The 25,700-nt window shown below is 48.7% G+C and overlaps 1 protein-coding gene across 1 annotated transcript in view; it reads left to right on the top strand.

Moving 5' to 3' along the window:
* DSTYK (dual serine/threonine and tyrosine protein kinase) overlaps positions 1-23,957 on the top strand; it is a 48,452-nt gene extending 24,495 nt beyond the window's left edge. The window contains exons 3-13 of the mRNA XM_040636511.1: positions 5,261-5,930; positions 9,739-9,971; positions 10,374-10,457; positions 11,067-11,243; positions 11,831-11,960; positions 12,691-12,847; positions 13,292-13,424; positions 15,205-15,318; positions 16,716-16,830; positions 19,030-19,164; positions 19,540-23,957. Of these exons, the coding sequence (XP_040492445.1) occupies positions 5,261-5,930; positions 9,739-9,971; positions 10,374-10,457; positions 11,067-11,243; positions 11,831-11,960; positions 12,691-12,847; positions 13,292-13,424; positions 15,205-15,318; positions 16,716-16,830; positions 19,030-19,164; positions 19,540-19,727 (2,136 nt within the window). The 3' untranslated portion in view covers positions 19,728-23,957. The remainder of the gene's footprint in view (positions 1-5,260; positions 5,931-9,738; positions 9,972-10,373; positions 10,458-11,066; positions 11,244-11,830; positions 11,961-12,690; positions 12,848-13,291; positions 13,425-15,204; positions 15,319-16,715; positions 16,831-19,029; positions 19,165-19,539) is intronic.
* Positions 23,958-25,700: the final 1,743 nt, after the last annotated feature.

Here is a 25,700-nt window from a genome sequence, read left to right as displayed (position 1 = left end):
TTCTTCTTTCAGAACTTGCCCAACATCAGCCCAGACGGTTCCTGACCCACAGTGGACCTTCAGTAGCTGTTAAAGTGTCTCTTGGTAGTCAAGCAGACCTGGATCTGCATCCTGGCTTTGTCAGTTCACTGACCGGGTGACTGGGCTGGTTCCCTCTTCGGCAAGATGGCGGTAGTGATCCTTATCTTCTAGGACTAGTGTGAGGCCTTAATGAGAGAGTGTGTGAGGATTTCGCGCAGTCTGGTACAGAGTAAGCCAGTTCCCTCCTCCTTTTAATTGTATTAATCAGAGTCCTTGAGAAGAGAATGTCCCCCTCTCTGTCACCAGTCCATTCCCTGACAACCATGTTGGAACTCCTTCCCTTTGTAAGTCCTTCTGGTTCCAGCTTACTTATTGTCATTATTCTGTTCCAGTTAGAGACAAAGTTCTTCATCATTCATTACAGAAGTTCTTTTGTAATGGAAGAAGAGAAGGATGTTATTAAAAGCTAAATAAGACAAAAGTTAAAGTTATGAAGTTAAAAGGTAAAGTCTTCCCTTCTTCGTTCTCTCTTCTCCGTTCTACTGCTTCGTCTCTCTGCTTTGATGAAACTCCTAAGTGACAAGAGAATAAAGCTTCAGATTTCTGCTTTTGTCTGTATCTCCGGGTACTGGATGTTCCAAGAGCTGCAAGGTAGATGCAGAGAGGCCATTCAGTATGTATTCAGCCAGGTATTTTCTACAGTGTAACAAGAACAGAGAGGTATTTTCCTTAATATGTAATTAATGTTTAAGAGTGATCCTTCTGGGAACCATGTAAAAACGAAGAAGAATCAACCTGTATAAAAACAAACAGGAAAAACCTCTGGACTGCCCCATGAGAATGGCACGGGAGGAGAATGGACAGTAAAAGTAGGTAGACTATGGAGACAGGGATTGAGGTCGAGACGGGGTCAGTTGCGGAGCTTGGGCAGAGCTGTGTTATGTAGTTATGTTCTTGTCTGTGTGGCGGGAACCTGAGGCTTCAGAACTGTAGAGACAGCAAGGACCTTTGTGAGCTACCTGAGAGCATGGCTGTCTTCTGCTGGAACCATCAGTTAATACAGTCATTCTTGGCCAGAACTGAGTTTCAGGGCTGTGCCACGAGCCGTAAGAGCCAGTGTTCTTAGGAAGTGGTCAGGCTTCTTCAGTGGTTGAGCCCTTTCTTCTTGGCATTTAAGATAATGTCATTTTACATCAAAGACAAAACCCAAGAGGTCAGTTCTGGTGTTTGCAGGGTAGCAGTCTCTTTTCTGTTCATTCTCTTAATCTTGCCGAGAAAATTGATGGTTAACACACCAACTTGTATGGATTCTGTAGATTTGTGCAGAATGCATTCTACAGGAGAAATCTCTTTAGGAATTCACGGTGACTCCCAATGGGAATTTTGGGGGTACTGTCGTTATTCCCTGAGAGCCTTTTCCCCTGATTGACTTAGGAGCAAAAGGCTTACTCACTGCTTTATTCTTGGAGTGGAGGCAAACAGCAATCACAGCTAAATGTATGGGATATGGGTTAAAAGATAGGAAATTTAAATATGATTCTAGAAAATGGTTTTGAGCAGGTAGCGAAGGCATCATTTATTCATCCATTCATTCCACATGTATTTGTTGGATGTTCGCAAAGTGCCAGCTCCGTTCTAGGTGCTAGGAAGGCAAATAGCCTTCCACGAAACTGGCCGAGGTCAGACTTCCGTCTCGGGCCATAATAGGGCCCACAACGGGTCTGGCTCGTCCTCTATATTAATGATGACTTTTTTCACTCCCTGTCTCCCGGAGACAGTGCTAGCTTCCCTTTTTGTTTGTAACTGTCAGAGATGAGTCATCCCTTCACTGTAAGTGTCACAGAATCACACAGCACATTCCAGCCTGGTTTGTACCGCCGCCAGGATGTCAGGCGGGCGGCTCTCTCTGCCTGTCTCACCGCACTCACGGTGCTAATCAGCGCGGTGGAAGCAGCCGCACACGCCGGTTCACTGCGGAATGGAGGAGAGCGAGCGTGGTGCTTGTTTTCTGCCCAGGGCTGTTTAGTCCAAGATAGATTTAGGAGTGGACAACTTCTTTCTGTTTGCCAGTGTATCAGGCGGTACCTACCATTAGAAAGCCCTGAATTGTGTGTTTTTGTTTTTAAATGAATTTGCACCTGTGAGCAAATAAAGTCAGTCTCCTAGGAGGGATATTGGTTCTGCAAGTGGACCCCACAGCTTTTGGCTCTTTGAGGAAAACTTGGAAATTTTAGAATTTTAAGAAAATCCATCATAAATAAACAAGCAAACAAAATTATTCCTGATGATTTTCTAAAGAACTCTACTTTGGTGTTGTGTATTTAGGCTTTCTTCTCATGATATTCCTGTAATAAGTTTGATTGATTTATATCTTTCAAAATGTATCAAAGAGAGGTTTGCAACTTTAAATATTTTTTAAAACATTTTCACCTATACTTCTCTATCTTGCTGTAACTTTTCATTTCTTGGGATTCTCTCCTAGTCTTTATCAAATTATTATATGTATTATATAACGTTGGCATTTAGGCAACTGTGTGTTCTACTCTAACAGTAAAAGCTCTTACCCACTTTTTGAATATGCCTCATGCGGTGATTCATACTCTAGCAGTGGGACTCCGGGCAGTGAAAGGGGGTTTGTTTTGAACAGTGGGATGAGTGTCAGACTAGTCTACCAACCAGAAAACATTTCATGCAGTTCGAGGCATAAATGAAACAGCAGATTTTTTCTTGGCCTGGGCTTGGATGGGAAGTAGCTGGATTTTTAGTGTTTGCTCAAATTAGAAATGGTGAGATGCTGAAAGCACTTTTAGCTTTAGAGAGTTTAGAGTGGCCAGCCAAATAACACTTACATGATCCACCTGAGAATTAAGCTTACTGATTCTTTACTGGGGAAGATGGGATCTTTGTACAGCTTTTCTGAGGATGGGAGATCTCTCTCTGTCTCTCTCTCTCTGTCTCTCTCTCTCTGTCTCTCTTTCTCTCTCTCACACACACACACACACACACACACACAGAGTACAAGAAACAATAGGCTGGCATTTCCCAGTCCTTTCTTATCTAGGCAAGGAGATCAAAAGGGAAAAGTTCCCAGGTTTTTATTTAAAATTTTTTTTCATCAAAAATACCTGCTACTCAGTAAGGTAAGGAATGAAAACAGAATATGAGTCTGAAAGGAAACAAACAATTGCATAGTTTTTACATTTCAAATAAGGTATTTCATTTGCAACATCTGATAAATGTTAAAGACACAAACTTGAACAGGTCTGTGTTGAATTCTTTTGTAACTCTGTAAAATGGGCTAGAATTCTGTGGAGGATTGATTTTGAGCTTGCAGGTCCCTGAAGACATCCTACTTGGTGTGCCTACAGTGGTGATACAGGCCAGGAGTCTCCTGGTCGACCTTTAGGTCTGGAATACCAGGCGAAGTACACAATTTCAAAGATGGAGAAGAGCAACCTATGCAGTGGATGGAAACATCTGCTCTTTAAGTGCCTCAGGACCCTCAGGAAAGAAGTAGAACACAAAAGCAAAAACTATTGGCTAGAAAAAGACCTGTAGAGGTTTGTTTCTAAACCAAAGATCATTCTTTTTTTTTTTTTTTTTAAAGATTTTATTGATTTATTTGACAGAGAGAGACAGCCCGCGAGAGAGGGAACACAAGCAGGGGGAGTGGGAGAGGAGGAAGCAGGCTCCCAGCAGAGGAGGGAGCCCGATGCGGGGCTCGATCCCAATCACGCCCTGAGCTGAAGGCAGACGCTGAACGACTGAGCCACCCAGGCGCCCCCAAAGATCATTCTTGAAACTCACTTTAGGATCTTGGGTCTAGCAGTCATGATTGGGTACAATCATATGTAACAGACAATCAGGAAAATGGGCTTGCTTAAACAAGATAGAAGTTAATTTTCCCCTTACGTGAAAGAAGTGAAGCCAGGCTGGTGCGTCAGCATTGCCATCAGCAGGGACCCAAGCCCCCTGTTTGTTTGTGCTTCATCACCCTCAATACTGGCTTCTACCCTCAGGTTTGCCTTAGGGCTGTAGGATGACCTTCTTGTTCCAGGCGAAAAGGATGAGGCCAAAGAGCATACTTCCTGGTAGGATCAGACCCCCTCTAAGAAGCTTTCCTGAAAGCCCCACCCACTGACTGGGCAGCCTTGCCTGTAAAGGCCATTGCCTTCCCAATAATGCAGAGGCTAAGTATTGGATAGGCAAACCTTAGTCTCTGTCATACCAAGTGATCATGAGAATAAAGGTTATTACCAAGACTTACGTGGCTAAGACTTTGGGATACCTGCAAACCGTTAGAATAGGACAGTAATAATGTTTGGCAAACCTGGCTTTTAGTGTCGTGCTTGATTGATTCAACAATAGTGAGAGCTATGTGTTAGGCACTGAAGTTACCATGTTAACGAGGTAGACATGGTCCCTGCCCTCAAAGGGTTGACAGGCTATTGGGGAAACATGGATTTTATTTATTTTTTTTTAAGATTTTATTTGTCAGAGAGATTTCGTGTACAAGCAAGGGGAGAGGCAGAAGGAGGGGCAGGCTTCCCACTGAGCAAGGAGCCTGATGTGGGACTCTAGGAACCCAGGACCCTGGGATCATGACCTGAGCCAAAGGCAGAAGCCCAACCAACTGACTGAGCCACCCAAGTGCCCCAAAAATGGGTTTTAAAAAATAAATTATAAATGTGTTGTACATTAAGGAAAGGAGAAGTAGCGAGTGCTTGGGATTGCGTACCAGGAAAGACTCACTAAGCATGACAAGAGCACACAGGGAGATTGGAAGGCTGCAGGGGAGTTAGCTGCCTTAGAAAGGCGGGGCTGGTAATATGAGCGAAGGGGAGAGTGGGAGGAATGTTCCAGGCAGGCTCAATCCCGATGGGATCATTTCCACATCAATTCTTTCTCCTTCCATTATTTGTCTTACTCCTTCATCCGAGGGCATCGAGGGCATCGGTGGGGAAGGAAGCCAGGAACTAAAGTCCTTTTATCTGAGATAACTGAAGACTGCCATCCTTTCTACAGACTGTTTTCTCTCTCTCTCTAGATGAGTGCCTGCCTCTTAGGCCGTGGCAGGGAGTGTTGGGAACTCAGGAAGGAGGTGGGCAAGTGATTGGGGCGTACTGAAGTCCCACTGCCCTGTCACAGATCTGGATTTTGGTCTCAATGTGGGACTTTGGGGAGGCAAGGTTTGGTTCTGACCCCAAAGTGCTGATATGACCCCCCCTTCCCCTTCCAGGACGTGGACATTGTGGTAGCACCGTGCCAAGGCCTCCGGCCTGCAGTGGATGTTCTGGGTGACTTGGTGAACGATTTCTTGCCTGTGATAACCTATGCACTCCACAAAGATGAACTGTCTGAGAGGGACGAGCAAGAGCTTCAGGAAATCCGAAAGTATTTCTCCTTTCCCGTGTTCTTTTTCAAAGTGCCGACACTGGGCTCAGAGATCATTGCCTCATCCACCAGAAGACTAGAGAATGAAAGATCACCCCTCCATCGCCAGCTGATGGACCTGGGCTATCTGAGCAGCAGTCACTGTAACTGCGGGGCCCCTGGCCAAGACACTAAAGCTCAGAGCATGTTGGTGGAGCAAAGTGAGAAACTGAGGCACTTGAGCACGTTTTCTCACCAGGTGCTACAGACCCGCCTGGTGGATGCAGCCAAGGCCCTGAACCGGGTGCACTGCCACTGCCTCGACATCTTTATTAACCAGGCATTTGACATGCAGCGGGACCTGCAGATCACTCCCAAACGTCTGGAATATACTCGAAAGAAGGAAAATGAGTTGTACGAATCATTGATGAATATTGCCAACCGAAAGCAGGAGGAAATGAAGGACATGATTGTTGAGACACTTAACACCATGAAGGAGGAACTTCTGGATGATGCTGCCAACATGGAATTTAAAGGTAGGTCTAGAGAGCTTGGTGTGGGCTGCTGGGGCCCCAGGATTCTTTAACCCTTTTCTAGCTGGAAATTGAGTCCCATGGATTCTGAAGGCCAAAGGAAACTCAGGAGAGTCTCATCTACCCAACTGTCGTTAGTAGGAGCCCACCTTCAATCACTTAGCCAGAACGGCCTCTCTCGTTCTCAGAGGCCTTCCTGGATGATTTCACTGTCATTCCTTCCCAGGACTGGTAGTCCAGCTTCTGGTAAGTTCATCCTAATACCTCTCTTTAATCTCCAGTTTATATCTGTAACCCCTTGACCTTGATGGATCTGGAGAAGAGCTGCCTGAAGAACGTTACTAAGTCATGCTTTCACCTTGGCTTTAACCTTTGGCATGGCCCATGCTTCCGTATTGGTTCTTTTTTTGTGTGTTGCAGTCTCATTTTCTTTCCAGGCTGCTCCTGAAACCCAGTGCAGGAGTATTTCCCAAAGTCGTGTTTATAGCTTTTCTGGAAGTCTGTTCTTCCTGAATGGCTGTTGACAAAATTGGGCCAAAGTGATTTGTTAGGCCTTTTGGGGTTGAGGTTTCAATGCAGCTGACTTTGTATATGGACTGCTCTGTAAACCTCCCTGCAGGAACATAAGCCCTACCACCCATTAATTCCAGGGATGTGGTTTGCAGGTTACCCGTGAGGTTCTCAATCATGGCTGTATGTCCAAATCTCCTGGGGGGCTTTTTGAAAATGGAGATGTTTGAGATCACCCCAGAGCACTCCAGACCGATTAATCAGAATTTCTGACATGGGACGTCGCATCAATTTTTTTTTTTTTTCAATCCCTCTGTGGATTCTGCATATTGCTATCTTCTTGATGAGAGAACTGAGGCTTCGGCAGTTTAAATAATTTGCTCAAGGTCACAGCTACTGAAGAGTAAAGGCAGAGTTTGAATCTAACAGTCTGATTCCTGGGCCCGTACTCTGAATTTCCATGCTTTACCAAAGCCTCTGAATCTATTCCCAGTTCCTGCCGCTGCCATCTACCCGGTAAGCAGCTTCGGAACCTCAGCATGGTCTCCAGCTTTTTGCTCTCCCTTGTCCCCGCATCCGGTCAGTGGCCAAGTCCCCATGCGTCTTCTTCCGTATTTCATATCCACCTTTGCTTTTCTGTTCCCTCTTCTTCAGTCCACCTGAGCTCCTGCTCTCCCTGTAGCTCCTCGCTACCTCTTGGTCTCCCGGACATGTTTCTTGCCTTCCCCCAGTTCATCTGGGTTGGCCCCCTGTTCCTACAGACGAAGTTTAGACCCTTAGCCTTGTGTTGAGGATCTTCCAAAGCCTGGCCCTGACCAACTTTCCCGCTCCTGTTTCCCACTGGGCACCTTCCGCTAATCCCCATCTCAGTTGCTCTCAGCTGCTAGCTGTGCCCCAACTCTCCCTTTACTTTCTCTTTGCTCCCGCCCTGCCCTAAACCCAAAACGTCTTTTCTTTGTGAGTCTCCAAATCCTACCTACCCTTCAAGGCCTCTTCTAAATAACATTTTTCATGAAGGTTCTTCAATTTTCTTAGCTAATAGTGATTGCCTCCCTCTGAACTCCTACCGCATTTCATGCGTACCTGGAATTTCTGGCAATTTTCATTTTCTTTTATTACAGTTGTTGATGTTCTTCTGACTGTTTTCTAAAATCCGCGAGACGAAGGAGAACGGGGTCTTGTTTCTCACCACATCTGCTACAGCAGTTCCCACAGTCTCTGTGCGCTACCTCTCGGGAGTTTGAACGGGCGTGTGAATGATGGTGTATGGCTGTGTCACACTTACACGGAGGACACAGGGCCCACTTTAGCAAGCACAGGAAGCCTTGTTTCTTACAGGTCTTTCTAAAGATGAACAAAGGTAACTCTGGTGAATTCCCACTGTGGGGAGGACTTCCCACTGTGGGGAGGACTTCCCACTGTGGGGAGGACTTGCAGTGGCGATCCTGGGACGGCTTTTGACTAACTTACGACGCTGGGGCTACAGCGCCGGCATCATAGTGTGCAGGGTAAAGGGTGGGCCGGGCAGGGAGGTTGGCAGACCGTGAAATATTTGATTGTTTATTGTGCGCTGGGGATACCATGTCTGGTGCCTGGGATGTAGTGGTTAGTTCAACAGACGTTGGGGGGAGGGCTGGGAACAAGTAGATCAGACGCCTGGCTCTGTCAACTACGTGGTGGATTTGTGAAGCCACTTCCCTAGTTAGCTGTGTATCACACAGGACTTACATCTCTGCTTCTGAACCTTGTTCTCAGTTCTTTCTGGGGATCCGTGAGGCAATGATAAGTAGATTTAGAAGAGAGCTACCACATAGCCCAAGGAGCCAGGTTTCTGGTACTGGGTTTTATTTTAAAATAAAGGTAATGGGGGGCATCTTGGTGGCTCAGTCAGTTAAGTGTCTGACTTCAGTTCAGGTCGTGATCTCGGGGTCCTGGGATCCGGCCCCATGGCAGGCTCCCTGCTCGGCGGGGAGTCTACTTGTTCCTCTCCCGCTGCCCCTCCCCCTGCTCGTGTGCACAAACGCGCACGCTGTCTTTCTCTCTCAAATAAATAAAATCTTAAAAAAATAATAAAAATAGAGGTGATGCATGCATGCAGCCTGTATTACATACATACTTCCGAAAATACTTTCTTTTAAAAGATAATACCTACATACATAGTACTTCACTCAGAGATATAAAGATGCTGTCCTCCAGCCACCTAGTTGTCCTCCATGTTCTTCTGCCCCTTGCTTTTTCACTGAACTCCTATCTTAGAGATCTTTCCATAAATGTACACATGAATTTGTTTTCTTCTAACAGATGTATCTGATTTTATTTATATCCCTACTGATGGACATTTAGACTCATTCTTTTTTCTTTTTTGCTATTACAAACTCTACTGCATTATCATTTACACATATATCTTTGGAACTTGTAAAGGTATATTTCTAGAAAAATAATTCCTAGAAGCAGAATAGTGGGCAAAGGGTATTTAGTTATTTTTGCTGGTTGGTTGGTTGGTTAGTTTAAAATTTTGGTAGGTTCAAAAATTTTTTTGATAGATATTATGAGATTTCCTTCAAAGAGGTGGCACCAATTTAAATTCCCACAGTGACAAGAGAGTGCCTTTTTAGGTGTAGAGTTTTTGCAGGTAATTTGTCTTAGGTTCTGTTCTCCGACTTTCAGAACAGCTTTCTAATTCTGGGAAGTAGTAGCAGGTTGGCAACAATATTCCAGTTTTACTTTTTATCTAGTAATTGATTAACATCGAATCCCCAACTCTTGTATTTTTCCAGGAGCTGCACAGTATGAAATGTTACAGAGATCCAAGGCAGTCCAAGAGCTTTGGGTTCAGATGCTAACCGTCGTCCTTCCTAACTGTACTGTCCCCTTCCCAGTGCCCCCTCTGTCCTCTCTTTGAGGCTGTTTCCTGACCTATAAAATATGACCAGTAATACCCACCTGACAAAGATATCGTGAGGATTAAATTTGATTACGTATATAAAATACTTATTATGGTGCCTTTCAAATAGTCTGCATTCTATAAGTGTTCCTCCCGTCCTATAAGTGGGACAAAAAAGCTGACAAAATCAATAGGCTCATTCTAGACGCAGTTGTTCCTTCTCGGGATTCTTCGATGCCCTAAGTAGTAGAGGACTGCGTGGGCCCTGGTCACGCGGAGGGTCAGAGTTCGTCAGCCAACCGTGTGTCTTACAGCCGTCGTCATGGCGGCTCCCTGGCTCTGATGGGGAGAGGCCTTTACACTGAGTGTCTGCCCCTTCCCCTCACAGCCAACTGGCTTCTTTCTCTGCCTCCACAGATGTCATCGTCCCTGAGAATGGAGAGGCAGTGGGCACCAGAGAGGTCAAGTGCTGCATCCGGCAGATCCAGGAACTCATCGTCTCCCGGCTCAATCAGGCAGTGGCCAACAAGCTCATCAGCTCGGTGGATTACCTGCGCGAGAGCTTCGTGGGGACCCTGGAGCGCTGTCTGCAGAGCCTGGAGAAGTCCCAGGACGTCTCCGTTCACATCACCAGTAATTATCTCAAACAGGTACTCAAAGACCTGTTAGATACCACGTCACAGACACCACGGGAGACAGAGCCCACACGCGAGCCCAACCCCGAGCTAGCCAAGAATTTCCCTTTCACCGTTTTGCCCATCCAGTTTGAGTTTTGTTTTGTTTTCCCGTCACATGACCCCTGCCTCTCCGAGGTGCTTGTGAACCACAAAGTCTCAGTTAAGGCAACGTGCAAGACGGTGAAGACGGAAGTAAAGGGGCCCAGAGAGACAAAATCGATGATCAACCCCTGTAGACTCTGCCTGTTTACGGAAGGATATATTTGGGAACCTTGAAACGGGACTCTCTGCTTTAAGTAAATACTGTTTATCACATTTTTTAATCGGCCACTCTGCTCAGGGCATATTGATTTTCTTTTGTGTGTTCTCTTTCAGATCTTAAATGCCGCCTATCACGTTGAAGTTACGTTTCACTCAGGGTCCTCGGTGACAAGGATGCTGTGGGAGCAAATCAAACAGGTGGAGCTGGTGTAGAGAAACATTTTCCGCCCCTTGTCGGCCCTGATCAACCTTAGTCACTCTAGTAGCGACTGATGTCTAGGATATTCTGTTGGCATAGGGTGGCCGTTTGTCCTGGTTTGTCTGCCCAGAAGAGTTCTGGTTTATGCCTGTTTTGGAATAATTAGGACTAGTGCCCCTTTAATGCTTAAAGTAGTGCATTGAAATGAAATTTTATGCAGCCATCAAAGTCTCCTTCACCAGCTTCTTCTTGTTCCTTTTTCCCGGCCTATCAGAACCGGGCTTTGTTGCCAGAGGCCATTTATGTGGTTTCTTTTCCAGAATGCGACGTTGCTCTCTCCGTACAGAGTTCAGAAAGGCAGTTCTCAGGCACCCCTGGCGCTAAGTGTCCCTGCTGAGGGTTGCGAGCACGTAGACTCGCCTGGTGTTCTTTGATGCTTTCCGTTGGGCTGAGCTCTGGTTCTGAGGTCGATGGAACTGGAGAGGAGTCTTGCCTTTCACGGGGCTCCTTTCTTCATACGAGGGGCTAGCCCGACGGGAGGGATGTCGGTTCTTTCTGGGGGCTCCCGTCTCCCACCCTTGCATGCGCTCACCGCCCTCACCCCGCAGATCATCCAGCGCATCACGTGGGTGAGCCCGCCGGCCGTCACGCTGGAGTGGAAGCGGAAGGTGGCCCAGGAAGCCATCGAGAGCCTCAGTGCCTCCAAGTTGGCCAAGAGCATCTGCAGCCAGTTCCGGACCCGGCTCAACAGTTCCCACGAAGCTTTCGCAGCGTCCCTGCGGCAGGTGGGCGTGCGGGAAGCGAGAGAGGAACCTATCCGTCGGGGAATATTTTGCCCACTGCTCTTCATACAATTTTTATGAAATCGTCAGTATATTTTCTTCCTAGTTGTTAAATGATAATATTATGTTATGGGAAGTTTCATCAACACATCTTTCATGTGGAGATTTTTCTAACTCCAGGGAACATGGAGGGAACTCAGTTAATTTCTCCCCATTTCACTGAGTAAGGAGTGAAAATCAAGGGGGGTAGGAATTTTACTCATTTAAGTTATTTAGTATTTTAGGAATGAGTGAAAGAAAGGATGACTTTGCAACTTTCATACTGGTTCACGGTTATGTGACATCTGCTTGTCCCCTTGGGGTGGATGTGTGCACGTGTGTGTAGAGTGTGGGGTGCGGAGATGCGGGTACGCATCCAGGAGGAACAGTTATTACTGACCGAGAGCTCACGTGTACCAGTCACTTGCGGGCGTCTTGTGTAACTCTCACAGTGACCCTTAGGCGGTAGCCGTTACTTCCCCATATAATAGGTGAGGCAGCCAAGCTGGGGACTTGATAAGTCACATATCTTTTTTCTGTTTCCCTCCCAGCTAGAAGCTGGCCACTCAGGCCGGTTGGAGAAAACAGAAGATCTGTGGTTGAAGGTTCGGAAAGATCACGCCCCACGCCTGGCTCGCCTTTCTCTGGAAAGCCGTTCTTTACAGGACGTCTTGCTGCATCGTGAGTCCTGTTTTTCCCAAGTAAATGGGGGGAAGTTCTGGATACCTGACATTCTCGTGTTCTACCTCGGAGAATCCCAGTGTCTAAAGCTGCTTCCTTGCGAAGCTGCCTCAGCACCCCTGATGTGTTTTTGAATTCCTGAAGTCTGTGTGGTCCTGCTACTTGTACAGTTCAGACAACATGACTGAAGTTTATTTAAATCAGACCAGTTAGGTTACTTTCTACTCGTTTCTAGTAGCGTCAGAATTTCAACCCCCAGCATAATTATGACTTCCTACTCTTAGGTCCACATCTAAGAATCTTTTTTTTTTTTAAAGATTTTATTTATTTGAGAGAGAGAGAGAGTGAGTGAGCACAAGCAGAGGACAGGGGCGGAGGGAGAAGCAGACTCCTGGCTGAGCAGGGAGCCCGATGTGGGGCCTGATCCCAGGACCCCAAGATCATGACCTGAGCTGAAGGCAGATGCTTAATTGACTGAGCCACCCAGGCGCCCTAAGAATCTTTTTTTTTAATGAGATATTTTATATATTTTTTTCATATGCAATCTTTAAGATTTATTTTTAAGTAATCTGTACACCCAATGTGGGTCTCGAACCCACAACCCCGAGATCAGGGGTCACGTGCTCCACCGACCAAGCCAGCCAGGTGCCCCGCACGTCTGAGAATCTCAGGGAGGTTGCCCAGCAAGTTCTCGTTCCTCCTGCCTTATCTCTGTCTCCATACTTTATAGGTAAACCTAAACTGGGGCAGGAGCTCGGCCGGGGCCAGTATGGTGTGGTGTACCTGTGTGACAACTGGGGGGGACACTTCCCTTGCGCCCTCAAGTCGGTCGTCCCTCCGGACGAGAAGCACTGGAATGACCTGGCTTTGGAGTTTCACTACATGAGGTAGGTTCTCCTGTCATTCGTCTCTATGGCAGAAGATCCAGAGAAGAAGCCAGAAGCCTGGTAGGAATTTCGTATCAAGAGCTGCAGCATGCCTTGTCTCTCCATTCCTGTGTCCCACGATGCTGTCACCGGTGTTTCTGTGTTGGGCCCAGAAATGGGCTCTCTTGCAGGCCTTCACGGTGTCTGCTGCCCCCTCCCCACCATCCTGATTTCTCAGACTCTGCCTTCCGTTTGACTTCTTAGTCCTTTAGGCCTGTCAGTTTTTAGATTCCGTGATCCTTTGTCCTTGTTGGAGAGGCCATTCTCTTGGCCCTCTATCTGCGCCGAGGGCCGTTACCTCGGCCCTGGACGAGGTGTGGTCTCGGGGCTCCTGCCCCCACGGGGGCACGCGGTGCAGGCTCAGAGCCGGAGCACCGCAGCCCCGGCCTCTCCCGTTCCCGCCAGGTCTCTGCCGCAGCACGAGCGCTTGGTGGATCTGCACGGCTCGGTCATCGACTACAGCTACGGCGGCGGCTCCAGCATCGCCGTTCTGCTCATCATGGAGCGGCTGCACCGGGACCTCTACACGGGGCTGAAGGTGAGGCCACGCGGCCAGAGCGGCCCGCAGCCGGCCCCGCGCAGTCCTCTCTGCCCTGTCTTCCTTCCGTGTTTATCCACACCTCCTAGCTTTCCCAAGACGTTTTTGGAGAATAACCAAGCGTTATTACCCTCATTTCCAAAAAACCTTAAGAATTTCTCAGAATCCATTTTTTTGGCCCAGGGTGTATCCAGAATACCACCAGTGCACCACTGTTACCTCTTGTAAAAATCTAGGCGACTCAGAAGAGCAGAGAAGCACCCTGTAATTTTGCTCTCGATGGATAAAGCCAGTGCTTGTTGTTTAGTCAACAAATACTTATTAGTGACTACTTTGTACAGGACCCTGTGTTAAGCACCATAAGGGGATAGCAAAAAGTGTAATTGCCAGGGGCACCAGGCTGGCTCGGTCGGTAGAGCATGTGACTCTTGATCTCGGGGTCATGAGTTCAAGCCCCATGTTGGGCATAGAGCCTACTTTAAAAAAAAAAAAAAAGGTGTAATTGCCAGAAGCTCACCGACTTGCAGTTGGTGAATATTTCATGAAGATGTGGCGTTTGAGTGTGATAAATCCACCTTGATGGGTCAGATTTGGGCAGGTAGAAGGAAGAATCCATACCACTGGGAAGGAGTAGCATAAAGCCCAGAGCATTTGAAGGACGTGAGTCATGTTGGAACAGCTGTCTGGGAGTAGAGGGGCATGATGTGCAAAGAAATGTTGAGAAGAAATTACAGAACACAAAAATGAAGAATTTCCATAGAATTTAGACCATGAAATGCTGTTGAAAGATTTTGAGTGAAGGTGAAGTGCCCTCAGTCGGATGTCGAGTTTCCCTCACCCAGAGCAACCACAAGGGATGTGGAGACATTCCCTTGTCTGGTCCCTACACGGGCTGAGTGGGGCTGGGGCAGCTAACCCTGGAGGACCTGGGTAGGTCCCTTGTCACAGATGTCTCTTGTACCAGTTAATATGGAAGCTTCCGAATAAAAGACGGGAATCCTTAGAACTATGATTGTAGGAGTCATGAAAAATCAATAGGATGGAGGAAATGATTCTCCCAGTGGCTCTCTCTCTTCATTTCCGAGGAGTTAGGCTCAGCACTATCTGATGCTTTCCCACAGGTAGGCTGAGCTTCTGGATGAGTGATGTGATGTTCTCTGGAATTCAGGAGGTGCTAAGTTGGAGGCATGGTAAAAGTAAGAGGGGTGACTTTGATATTTGAATCCATAAAGCCAAACCTGGGCTGACCAGGCTATAAAGCAGTAGAAGGCGTTCTGCCCGAGAGACCTAGAAATACTTTTTTTTTTTTTGAGTATTTTTATTTTTTAATTTTTAGTTTTTTAAAAAATAATCTCTGTGCCCAACATGGGGCTTGAACGCACAACCCTGAGATCAAGAGTCACATGCTCCACCGACCGAGCCAGTCAGACACCCTGAGACCTAGAACTACTTGGAGCCTCAAGAGCAGTTCCAGAGTCTGTCCGGGGCTTGGAAATGAGCTCCTGCCTCCAGTTGCTGGCCTGCGCCTCCTTTAGCCCCATGTGGGGTCATCCGGCCGCCTGTGTGCGGCCTCCAAGGGATGTTATCTGGCCTCACAGCTTGTCCTTCCTCGCGTTCCCTCGGCTTCCTTCTCCTGACTGCTTTCCTCTTCCCTTCTTCCCGCCTGCTCCTCTGCCCTTGTCCTCTGTGTGCCCTGCAGAAGGAGCTCGGAGTGGGTTTAAGCACGTTGGACTGAGGGGTTGTCTTGTTAGTGACGAGTGAGCCCTTTTGTCTCCCCAAGGCTGGGCTGACGCTGAGGACCCGTCTGCAGATCGCACTAGATGTGGTGGAAGGGATCCGCTTCCTGCACAGCCAGGGACTCGTGCACCGTGATATCAAGCTAAAAAATGTCCTGGTAAGTAGAGCTGTTTCCCCGAGATAACCCGCTGCCTCTGTGGGTTCAGTGGCCTTCCGAGGGGCCGCCTATGTGTGAGCGGGATCACGGAAGCGCCTGCCGGGAACACAGTGGCGTTGACAGCGGAGTGGGTTGAGCCATCTTGGACGTAAGGCTTGGGGAGTGTCAGGCCGCCTCATAGACCAAGCTTCTGTCGCTTCAGGTTTTTCCTCCCAACACTGTTGGAAACATGTGAACTTCCAGAACAGAGTGGTCCAATGGCGATCCAGATATCGTTCATCCGGATTCGTGTTCTCTTTCTCCAGCCTTCCTCTCTCTCTCTGTGTTCCTCAGTCTCTCTCTCTCTCTCTCTCACACACACACACACACTTTTACTCAACTACAGGAAAATAAGTTACAGGTAGCACATTACTCCTAAATACTCGAGCTTATATGTCCTAAAAAGGACATTTTTCTGTGTAATTCAAATGCCATTATCACACCAAAGAAATTTAACGTCAGTACAATACTGTTAGTTAATATACAGTTTATATTCACATTTCCCAGTTACCCAGACACAGTCTGTTTGTTCGCTTGTTTGATCCAGGGTCACTCCAGGATCAGACGGTGCACTCTGTTGTCATGTTTTCCTGTCCTCCTTTAATCTAGAATAGTTCTTCTGCCCTTTTTTGCTTTTGTGATGTTGATGTTTTTGAGGATTCCATGTCTGGTTGTTGTTTAGGGTTTGGTCAGAGGGGCTGGATGTGGGCTGAGATGGGTAGATGCACCGTCAAAGGGAAGGTGGTCCTGAACCCACCAGTCCTGGGATCTCAGTTCTTGAAAGTGTGTTGGATAGCATCGAGGTGTCTCTGGCAATGCTTACGTGCTACATAAAAAGATGACAGCAGGGTGGGGGAAGGGAAAGATTGCCCTAAAATCATGGGCTGAAACCTGAGAGGCTTCTCAATTGTCAAATGAAGCACAGATTTAGTCTTTTGGACCTTTAGGAAAGGAAACTGTGGGGAAATCAGGCAACTCTCCTCAGCCGACCAGAGGACCCCTCAGTCTTCTTCCTTAGCGACTTTCTGCCCTGGGGTCTGGAGGTCAGAGGGGAATCCTCAGGAACTGAACTACTTTCCTCCGTGTCTTTCACTTATTCATTCTTCCCAGACTTACTAAGTGTCTGCGATGTGCCAGGCCCTACGCTAAGCGTGAGGCATACAGAGTTGAAAAAGACAGCCGTGGCCATTAGGTTGCTTGCAGTCTGGGGAGAAGACAGGAGTGGGAATGAATCTGGAGACAGGGAGGCTTGCGTAAGTGCTCCGTGGAGGGAGACGCCTGCTCTGAGCTCGAGTGTGCAAGTGGGTGCTGCGTGCAGGCTACGACGCAGGCTGACTCTCGCCCTGCTCTGTTGGCAGCTGGACAAGCAGGACCGTGCCAAGATCACGGACTTAGGATTCTGCAAGCCAGAGGCCATGATGTCAGGCAGCATCGTGGGGACGCCCATCCATATGGCCCCTGAACTCTTCACAGGTAAGCTGTGGGGCAGGGAGGGGGCTTCAGCAGGGCTCCATGCTTTAGCCCCGAGGGCTCCGCCTTGGGCTAAGTAGTATCCGCAGGGACTCCTGGCAGGCCTGGTGCAGGCGAGGGAGAAGCAGAGGAGGGAGCCCTGAGGCAGGGAGCGGGGAAAGGGGAGAGGCAGAGCGGGCAGCAGGAACATCAGGAACAGCGCACGCGGGAGCCACCAGGTCTTCCTGTGGAGGTTTCTCCGGGCTGCTCGCGCCATAATTGCCACAGTCAGCCGACCGGCTGCTCATGAAGTGCTGACTGAGTAACTTCGATGCGTCAGGAGTCGGCCCTGATCAGTAAGGGGCTTGCGGATGACAGAGACGCGCTGGGAGACGTTCAAGAACCAGGAAGCAGTGAACGACAGCACGTGACGGGTGCTGACACGGCTGCCAGCTAACATGATGTTGCTGTTCAGCCGAGTGACAAAGGAGGGTTGCAATGTTTGAGTTTTGCGGTAGAAGTGAGATGGCAGGTAGCGCTTGAGTCAGGTCTGGAAAAATTGGCCTTTGGGAAGGGAGCTCGTAGGAAGCGTGTTCTTTGAGCTGGGCGGCAGGAGTATGCTTTTTCATACGTTTTGTTCCATTTAATGCTCACGGCCCTTCTGTGGTGATGGCGATGCGTTTTCATGCCCGTGTCACAGATAAAGTCGAGTCCAGATTGGTGAACGTCAGAAAGCCACCCCAGCACACGGAGCTAAAGATGATGGAGCTGGGATTGGAATCTAGGTTTTTCTGGCTCTAGACTCAAACCACGCGTCACGAAGGAGAGAACATTCTGGAGGCTGGGGAAAGGGAACTAGGAAAACTGCAGCATAGAAATAAGCAAGACAGGATGGAAGCCCATGGGGGGAATAACAGCACACAAGGTTGGGGATGAAGTGCTCTGAGCTTGAAGTCCGCGCAGAGGAGTGAGCGGTAAGGAACTTGAGCTCGTGCGCAGGCGCGGATGAAAACACGTTCGCCGAAGGTTAGCTTAGCAGCAGGAGGTGGGGGGGGTGCGAGCGGCCAGAACCGAGGTAGGCAGAGCAGTGGTGCTTGTGTCCAGGGGCAGGCTGCTGGTAGTGTGGGACAAAGCAAGTACGCCGGGTGCCAGGGCAGCTCAGGGCATGATCGACTGGGCAGCGACGACGAACAGCAAAGAAGGACCAGACTAGGACCCAAGGGCTCGAACCTGAGGGACCTGAGGGATGGGAGATGGTCGTGGTGTTGCTGAGGCAGATGGGAAGGTCACGGCAGGCCCCTTGTCAGCGTGGAGAAGAGTTCGAATGGGCGATCTGCGCGGCCTCCTCTCGTTCGCCTCACGCACAGGTCTGCCCCCAGCCCTTCACGGAGTCGGGCTCGTAAGGATTAGGGGTTAGCTGGACCCACAGTAACGCCAAGCACACACTCATCGTTTATCTTTCTCTAGATTTCCTTCCTACAGAAGTTCTATTCCCACTGCTTTCATTTTATTTTGGCTGTTTCATGTTTCATTTCCCTGGATTGTTTCTCTGCAGTCCTACTGCTGACAGAAGAATCTTTCTAAAATACGTTCTTCGTGACACCTGCTGCCCGAAAACAATAGAGGACTTCCTGCTGTCCATTGAATCCAGACTTCTCTGTCTGATTTTTTTTTTTTATTAAAGATTTTTATTTATTTGACAGAGATAGAGACAGCCAGCAAGAGAGGGAACACAAGCAGGGGGAGTGGGAGAGGAAGAAGCAGGCTCACAGAGGAGGAGCCTGACGTGGGGCTTGAACCCGGAACGCCGGGATCACGCCCTGAGCTGAAGGCAGACGCTTTAACCGCTGTGCCACCCAGGCGCCCCTCTCTGTCTGATTTTTAAAGACTTTTACATTCTGGTTCCCATCTACCCACCCGTTTCCCAGCCTTGCTTCCCTAATCCGACCTATCAGGATGAATCTTCTTGGCTGTTGCATCAGAATCAAAGGCCTGTCCTCCTTCTTTGTCAGGCTCTGGCCCCAGTTCTGCCCGCCCAGTGCTGTGGTTTTGGGTGTATTAAGATGGGCGTCGTAAACAGTCCTGCCTACCAGGGTTGTTAGGGGAGGCAATGGATGTTATAAGCTTTAGAAATAAAGGCGTGGAGACCTCTGCAGACCCCGTGAGCAGGGATGCAGCCACTCTCTGTCCCTGGCTCACTGCCATCGCCTCTTCTCGCTACAGGGAAGTATGATAATTCCGTCGACGTCTACGCCTTTGGTATTCTCTTCTGGTATATCTGCTCGGGCTCTGTCAAGCTCCCGGAAGCATTTGAGAGGTGCGCCAGCAAAGACCATCTCTGGAACAATGTGCGGAGAGGTAAGAGCCACAAGCCCTACTTTGTCCTGCCCCCCCCCGCCCCCCACCATTGAAAGCAGACCGAGAGCAGTGGGACCACATACCATCATGGAATCCAGGAAAGACACTGAAATCAGACCTTTGCTTTCAGGCAGTATTGTACCGAACTGATTCAAGAAGGCTTTTTGCTTAAACATTTCCAATTCTTCAACTTCCTATGCCAGTACGCTCCAGTTTTTTTGTCACCGTTACTACTGGTTTCTGACCTTGGTGTTTGCAGTTGAAGCCAGAACTCCTGAGCCCTGCCTGGGTGATCGGTCTGCGAGCTGGTCGGGCCTCATCACGGCACGGGCCCTCTCACTGACTCTGGCTTCGCTTCCGTGTGCCTTTCTCCAGGGGCCCGGCCAGAGCGTCTTCCTGTGTTTGACGAGGAGTGCTGGCAGTTGATGGAGGCCTGCTGGGACGGGGACCCCTCTCAGAGGCCTCTCTTGGGCATCGTCCAGCCCATGCTCCAGGGCATCATGGACCGGCTATGCAGGTCACATTCGGAGCAGCCAAACAGAGGGCTCGACGATTCTACTTGAAAGCAAAGACCTTTCTCCTTCACTCTGTTTCTTTCCTTCCCCTCACCTTTTGGCCGTGGGAAGAATTTGACATTTATTCACAGCACTCCCCAGGGAACTGATGCTTGTGGGCAGCTTGAGACCTTCCCAGGCTGAGATGCCTCCCGGATCTGAAGTGTTGGCTGGCTGTTGGGGCATGTTCAGCAGCTCACTGATGCCCCAAGCCATCCCGTTAGCAAAAGATCGTCTAGGACACACAGACGCCGAAGAATGCAATGTTCCAGTCTCAGAACTGAAAAGGAGGCAAATGTACCAGTTGTCTGTTCACTGTATGTTGCTAAGACAGGTGGGGCACTGCAGTGGCGATAGTATTAAAAACTATAATTTTCATCTTTTTGGCTCTAGCTAGGAATAGTTTGGTCTTTCCTGTCGTCAGGGCCCTTAGAAAATTTGCACTTAGTTCCAGGATTGTGAGAACATAGGAGCAAAACAATAACTTTGTGCTCCCGGCAGCCAGATCTCGGGTTGCAACAGCCGGAGGCCCCAGTGAGGGAGCTGGAAACCGAGCTGTCTGTTCCTGTGTGCCAGCGCGCTTATGTTTATAGCACTGAATAGCCCTGCCTTCTGCGGGTGGGTTTCACGGTTACGTCACCAAGAGGCCACAAAAAGAAAAAAATGTGGTGTACATATATGTATGTATATACATATGTGATCGGATTCTGAGTTACTGCTAACCCCAGGATAGAATCTTTTCTTCTTCCCTTTGGTCTTGATTTTTTTTCCCCCCTTTTTGGTCTCGAGATGGGGAAACTCCAGTTAACATGGTATCTGGGGATGAGTGTCTGGGTAAAACTGACCGGTGCGGAGTAACTGCTGAGACCTGAGACATGAGCAGTGATCTGGAGCTATGGGCTTCCCTGCAAACCTTCTAGAAGGATACCAGGCCGTCTCTAAACTTAGAAGAATCAAAAATTCCTATTTTTGTGTTTGAAACTAACACACTGATGTTTTTAAACTCCCATCAATGAGCTTTTTAACCGAGATTTCTTTTGCAACTTGTCCCTTCTTTTTTACTTTATTTTGAATGTAACGTAAGAAGAAAAGCACCAGGTGGAATAGAACGCTTTCTGTAGCTCTGTGTGTGCCCCTCATGCTGGTGGTTCCCCTCCCCTGCAGCTGGGAGCTGTGCTGGTGGGCTTTTGGAGTGTGTGTCAGGAAGTGTGCCGAATAGGAGAAGTTCTGAAGGGGAACGATTTACATGTCGACGTACCTCAGATCTTGACTTAAAGCCTCGCTCAACCAAGATGGTCCATCCGACTTAGAACACCAGGGGGTGAAGGAATAGACAGAGGAGGGCAGTAGCCTTGTCCATCTGCCTAATCTCCAAGCTCTGTGGTCTCTCCCCTGTGCCTGGCCCCCAAGTCTGGGAAGCAGGTCCCTGAGTAGGTGTGTAAGGAGATGGGCAGATTTGCTGCTGGGATTTTGCAGGGTTGTTTCTAGAATGACCATCTCTTAAACATTAACAGAGTATAAATGGCGTTCACAAGAAATTTTTCATGTAACTTGTAAAGTTCAGTTTTCACTCTTTGGCTGTGCTGGGCTCTGATTATGATACGCTTGAGTGTAGTAAGCCTCCAAGCACTTGGAGCCCTTCAGAGACTCCATATAGTGCTAAAAACCTTTTTACTTGCAAGCAATAAAGTGACCGACGCAGTGTCTTTGGGTTCTGTGAGCTCCAGCCTTGTTCTGGTGGAATGTTCAGTGGATCTCTTAGAATTTTTAATACCCATTTATACCTTTACTTCTTCAAGTCACTCTGTTCTTGCCGGCATTAACTCGTGTGTCTTCCTGGGGACTACGATGGGGCTTCCAGGAAGCCAGATTTTCAAGTTTAAAAAGGAGAGGTGATAGTGTCTCCCTGCTGAAAAATCAGTCTAAGTGTCTGTTCCATATGAAATTTCAGGAAAGGTCTTCTATAGTTCCCTTTCCCAGAGAGTCTTAGTCCAGGTCAAATCAGGAGTCTGTGCTGCTGTTGTGGAAGCCACATTCCTAACATTCTTCCCAAGTCTTAGTTCCTACCCCCATTCATGCGGGGGTGGGGGGTGGTGTCCCTCTGCCCAGTGTCCCTTTTCAGTGTGTCCCCTGCACCTTAGTCTGCTCTCAGACACCAGTTTCCTAGCAGATTCCCACATTTTTTGCCTGAGTGAGGAGGGAGGAGGGGAGGGACCAATGTTAAGTAAGACAGTAGTTGTGTTAACAATTCATTTCAGAAAAAGTGTTTTGAGAAAAGGTGCAAGATATTCCTGAAGCTCTCCGGGCCAGCCAAAGTCCACATAGAGCTCTTTGGGAGGTGTGATTCGAGCACTCAGCGGGCTGAGTGCAGGAATACAATATATAACACATGCATACTTTGCTTTCGTTTTATAACATTGTCAGCTAATTTTGGATTCTTTGTTCCTTGGCACCCATTATTATTAAAGTGATGGAATGCCATGAAATGTACTGTACTGTATATTACTTGGGAAGACACTAGGTATTCAAAGAAGTCTGGGGGCACTTGGGCTGTAGCGGGCTCAACGAGACCAAAGTCCTAAAGATTTTACCTCCTAGCTTTGGTTGTATGTGCTCCCAAGTGGTGAGGTGAGATTGTGGCTGGGGGAGGAGGAAGGATGGGACGGATTACCCTTACTGTGTTCTACCCTTCTAATCATTCATTAGGGCAATTTACCCCAGCCTGAAAATGATCACCTGGCCATTTTTAATATGCTTGAAGTCCAGTCACTACGTTACTTTAGAACTGAGTGAGGGACCTTCTTGCAGAGCAATCAAGAAATGGTGGAACCTGGGGCCCCGGAGTGGCTGACCCTGTGCCTCGGGAGCTGGCAGTGAGGCCAGTCTAGCACGAGTTGAGGAATGCTCGTTTGGCTGAGGTTTCCACTAGGCATGCCCTAGTTCCTGGATCCTCTGTAGAGAGTGGCTCATTGATTGAGCAAGCCTTCCACTTCTCTAGGAAGGAGGGCTGTGCTGGTTCTTCCCAGACCAAAGAGAATCACTTGTGACTCCATCAGTTTCAAGGGGACAGAGCCTAGGTAGCAGCTTCTCGTAATTTTTAACACTAAAATTCAAGGAAACAGTGAAGGAAAGGACATCTTACTACCACAGACGGGAACAGGGGACTGGTAGAACTCTCCCCCGGTACCTGTCAGCTCTCTAGTGCATTTTGATGCATCTTTGCTGAACTGCCAAAGAGGGGTTGCAAAGTTGTTTCCTGACGAGAGAAGGGGTTTGGGGTGGCAGGGCTCCAAAGTGATAACTGCACTGAATGACACTTTATATATATATATTATTTTTTTTGGCTTATTATTTAGCACTGAGAAGCCAAGAGGGATCGGTGATTACGGTAGCACTTGGGGGGCAGAGGTCCCCTGTGGCCTTGCTTTGGAGAGAAGGCATGCTTGGTGTTCCATCTGGCTAATCAGGGAATCTCCACGAAGTCCCTACTGCTTCGGAGCGGGATAAAGGGCCCTCGAAGAGTCCTTCGCCAAAAGAGTAGTTGCTTTCTTTGAGTTTTCAAAGTTTGACTTCTGGATTTGCTGGATCAAATAACCCACTTTTTCTTTAAAAGAAAAAAAAGTGGATTTATCCTTCTAAATATGGGGGGAGTGGTAAGGGCTAGTGCCGTGTTGAAGTGGGTGAGGAGGGAGTACCCTGCAGAAATGTGTACTGCAAACTCCTTTGGGGGTTGCGAGGAGCACTACTGTCCTTAAAAGGGTTTTGTTTTTAACGTCCTTTGCTTTGTTAACATCCGGTCCAGTTGAGATGCGCGTGGAGACTGTGTGAATACCTGGCGTTGGGGGAGGCCACCCGACTCAGAGGGTTGAAAAGGAAATCGGTCTGGACGGCTTGTTGTCTTTTATCCTTATGTAATATTTTTGTTTGTTTTAAAGGACTAATGTCTATTACAGTGTTAATAAAAGTGTAACATACTAAGTGTGTAGAATAAAAGTGCAATAACAAGAGGAAGTTACCTTGGCACAAACCTCAGTCCTTCACTCTCCCTTCTTGTGCTGTCTCTTTTCCATAACATGGCAAACAGGACCGTGTTGTGTTTTTAAGAGACATGACTATGGGTTCAGTCTTCATCTAGTGTCATTTTGGACGGTTCAGTTTGGTTTTGTAGAGCATTCTGTATCCTTGTGGGTTGCACACATACCCCACATGCTGTAGAATAAAGATCACATTAACGTTTGACGTTTACCTCTCTTTGGCTTTGTTTCCCTTCCCTCCCTGGGTCAGAAGGACGGCCCCTGGCCAGTCCATTTCACGGGCACCTCTGCAGCCAGGGCTCTTCCAGCCTGCCTTAGAGGATGCTGGGAGCATCTTACTCTCCCGTGCACTGCTCTGCATTTCTGGGTACTTGACATTACCACCACCAGAGGGTGGGGCGGGGGCATGGGAGGGGGGCAAAGTAGGGTGATAGTTTATTTTTCCGAGCCTTTCCTGGACTCACACACCCTTTCCTCCAGCTTCTCTTGCAGCGCTGGGAGCTCATGCACGAGCCGGGCTACTCTCGGTTTTGCTGGGAGAGAATCTGAGGGTGGGATCTACATGCTGGCCGATCTGCATTTTCTGTTTGTGCTCACCCCACTGTCGGCGTCGCGGCCGAGGGGCAGCAGGCAGCAGGCAGCTTGCGGAGCTCTCCCCCAGGGTGTGTGGTGTGCGCTTGGTTTTGGGTTGCCGGATCCTGCTCGTGTGGCGGCCTCACGTTTTGCTACAACCGCCTGCGCTCTGACCGCAGCGCCCGTTCGGCCAGGAGGGGGCAGCACACCTCAGACGGTTGATGGGCTTGTGCGGAGGTCTTGCAGGAGAAGCCGCGGTGGAACCTGAGCGGTTCCCAGCCCGCCCCTCCACAACAGACGTCTCATGCAGGTAAGCCTGTCCCCCGGAGAAACTTTCCACCGGCTCCAGCCACCCTTCACAGCTGAACGCGTCCCGTCTTGGACGCACGTTCTCTGTGTCCTCGTGTAAAGCTCAGCGTGACCGCTCGCTTCACTCCTCTCTTGCCAGGACAACTTTGAAGAACACAGCTGGTGGTAACACCTTTTTAGCCTGGGCCTGCTTTCCCAAGGACACCTCCCTCAGCAGGCCAACCGCTCAGGGTCACTGGGGTGGCCTTCCCGGTCCTGAGTTTGGGTGGGGCTCAGAGGGGAGAGGCCACCAAGTGTCTGAACATTATTAAATTCAGTTTCAAAACGTCTGCCGTTAGCAGGATCCCAAGCAGGCCCCAAAGTACTCCCTGAATAGCCTCCTTTCAAGTGCGGTCATCATGGGGAGCCGTGCCCTGGTGGGGCCTTGTGGGGCCCTCCTAGGGATGGCCTGCTCCTCAGTCTTTTCTAACGGTAGCTTTTCAAGTCAGTGGGAAAACAGGCTGTTTATAAAACTGACTATCCCCCTGAGGAAAAGATCATGCAAAAGAGAAGGTAAAGAGCTAAACGGAAGAAAAAAAACAAACCCTATAACGGAAGGCATTTTTCTATATGCTAGGCACTCTCCTAATTGCTTTACACATATGAACTCACTCGATGCCCACCACCACAACCCCCTGTTACCGATGAGAAAGTGAAGGCACAGAGAGATGAACCAGGTCATGCAAATGATAAAGGCCAGAGCTAGGACTGGAACCTAAGGAGTGCAGAATTTCCGCCTCTACAACTAACCATTACACCGTGCTGCCTCGGGGGGGGGGGATATGCTGTCAATACGTTCATGGATAGTCTGGGGACAGGGAGAACTTTGTGTGGTCAGGCACCCAAAAACCATAACGCAAAAAAATACAGAAATTACGAAGAATGTAGGGGCGCCTGGGTGGCGCGGTCAGTTGAGTGCCTGACTCTTGGTTTCAGCCCACTGATCTCAGGGTTGTGAGATAGAGCCCCGTGTTGGGCTCTGCCCTCACCAGGGAGTCTGCTTCTCTTTCTCCCTCTGCCCCCCCCC

This window comes from Ursus maritimus, unplaced genomic scaffold (assembly GCF_017311325.1).
Source record: "Ursus maritimus isolate PB19 unplaced genomic scaffold, ASM1731132v1 scaffold_2, whole genome shotgun sequence".
NCBI classification, from domain to species: domain Eukaryota; kingdom Metazoa; phylum Chordata; class Mammalia; order Carnivora; family Ursidae; genus Ursus; species Ursus maritimus.
Note: the sequence above shows the minus strand (reverse complement) of the source record. Positions and strands in the feature narration are given on the sequence as shown.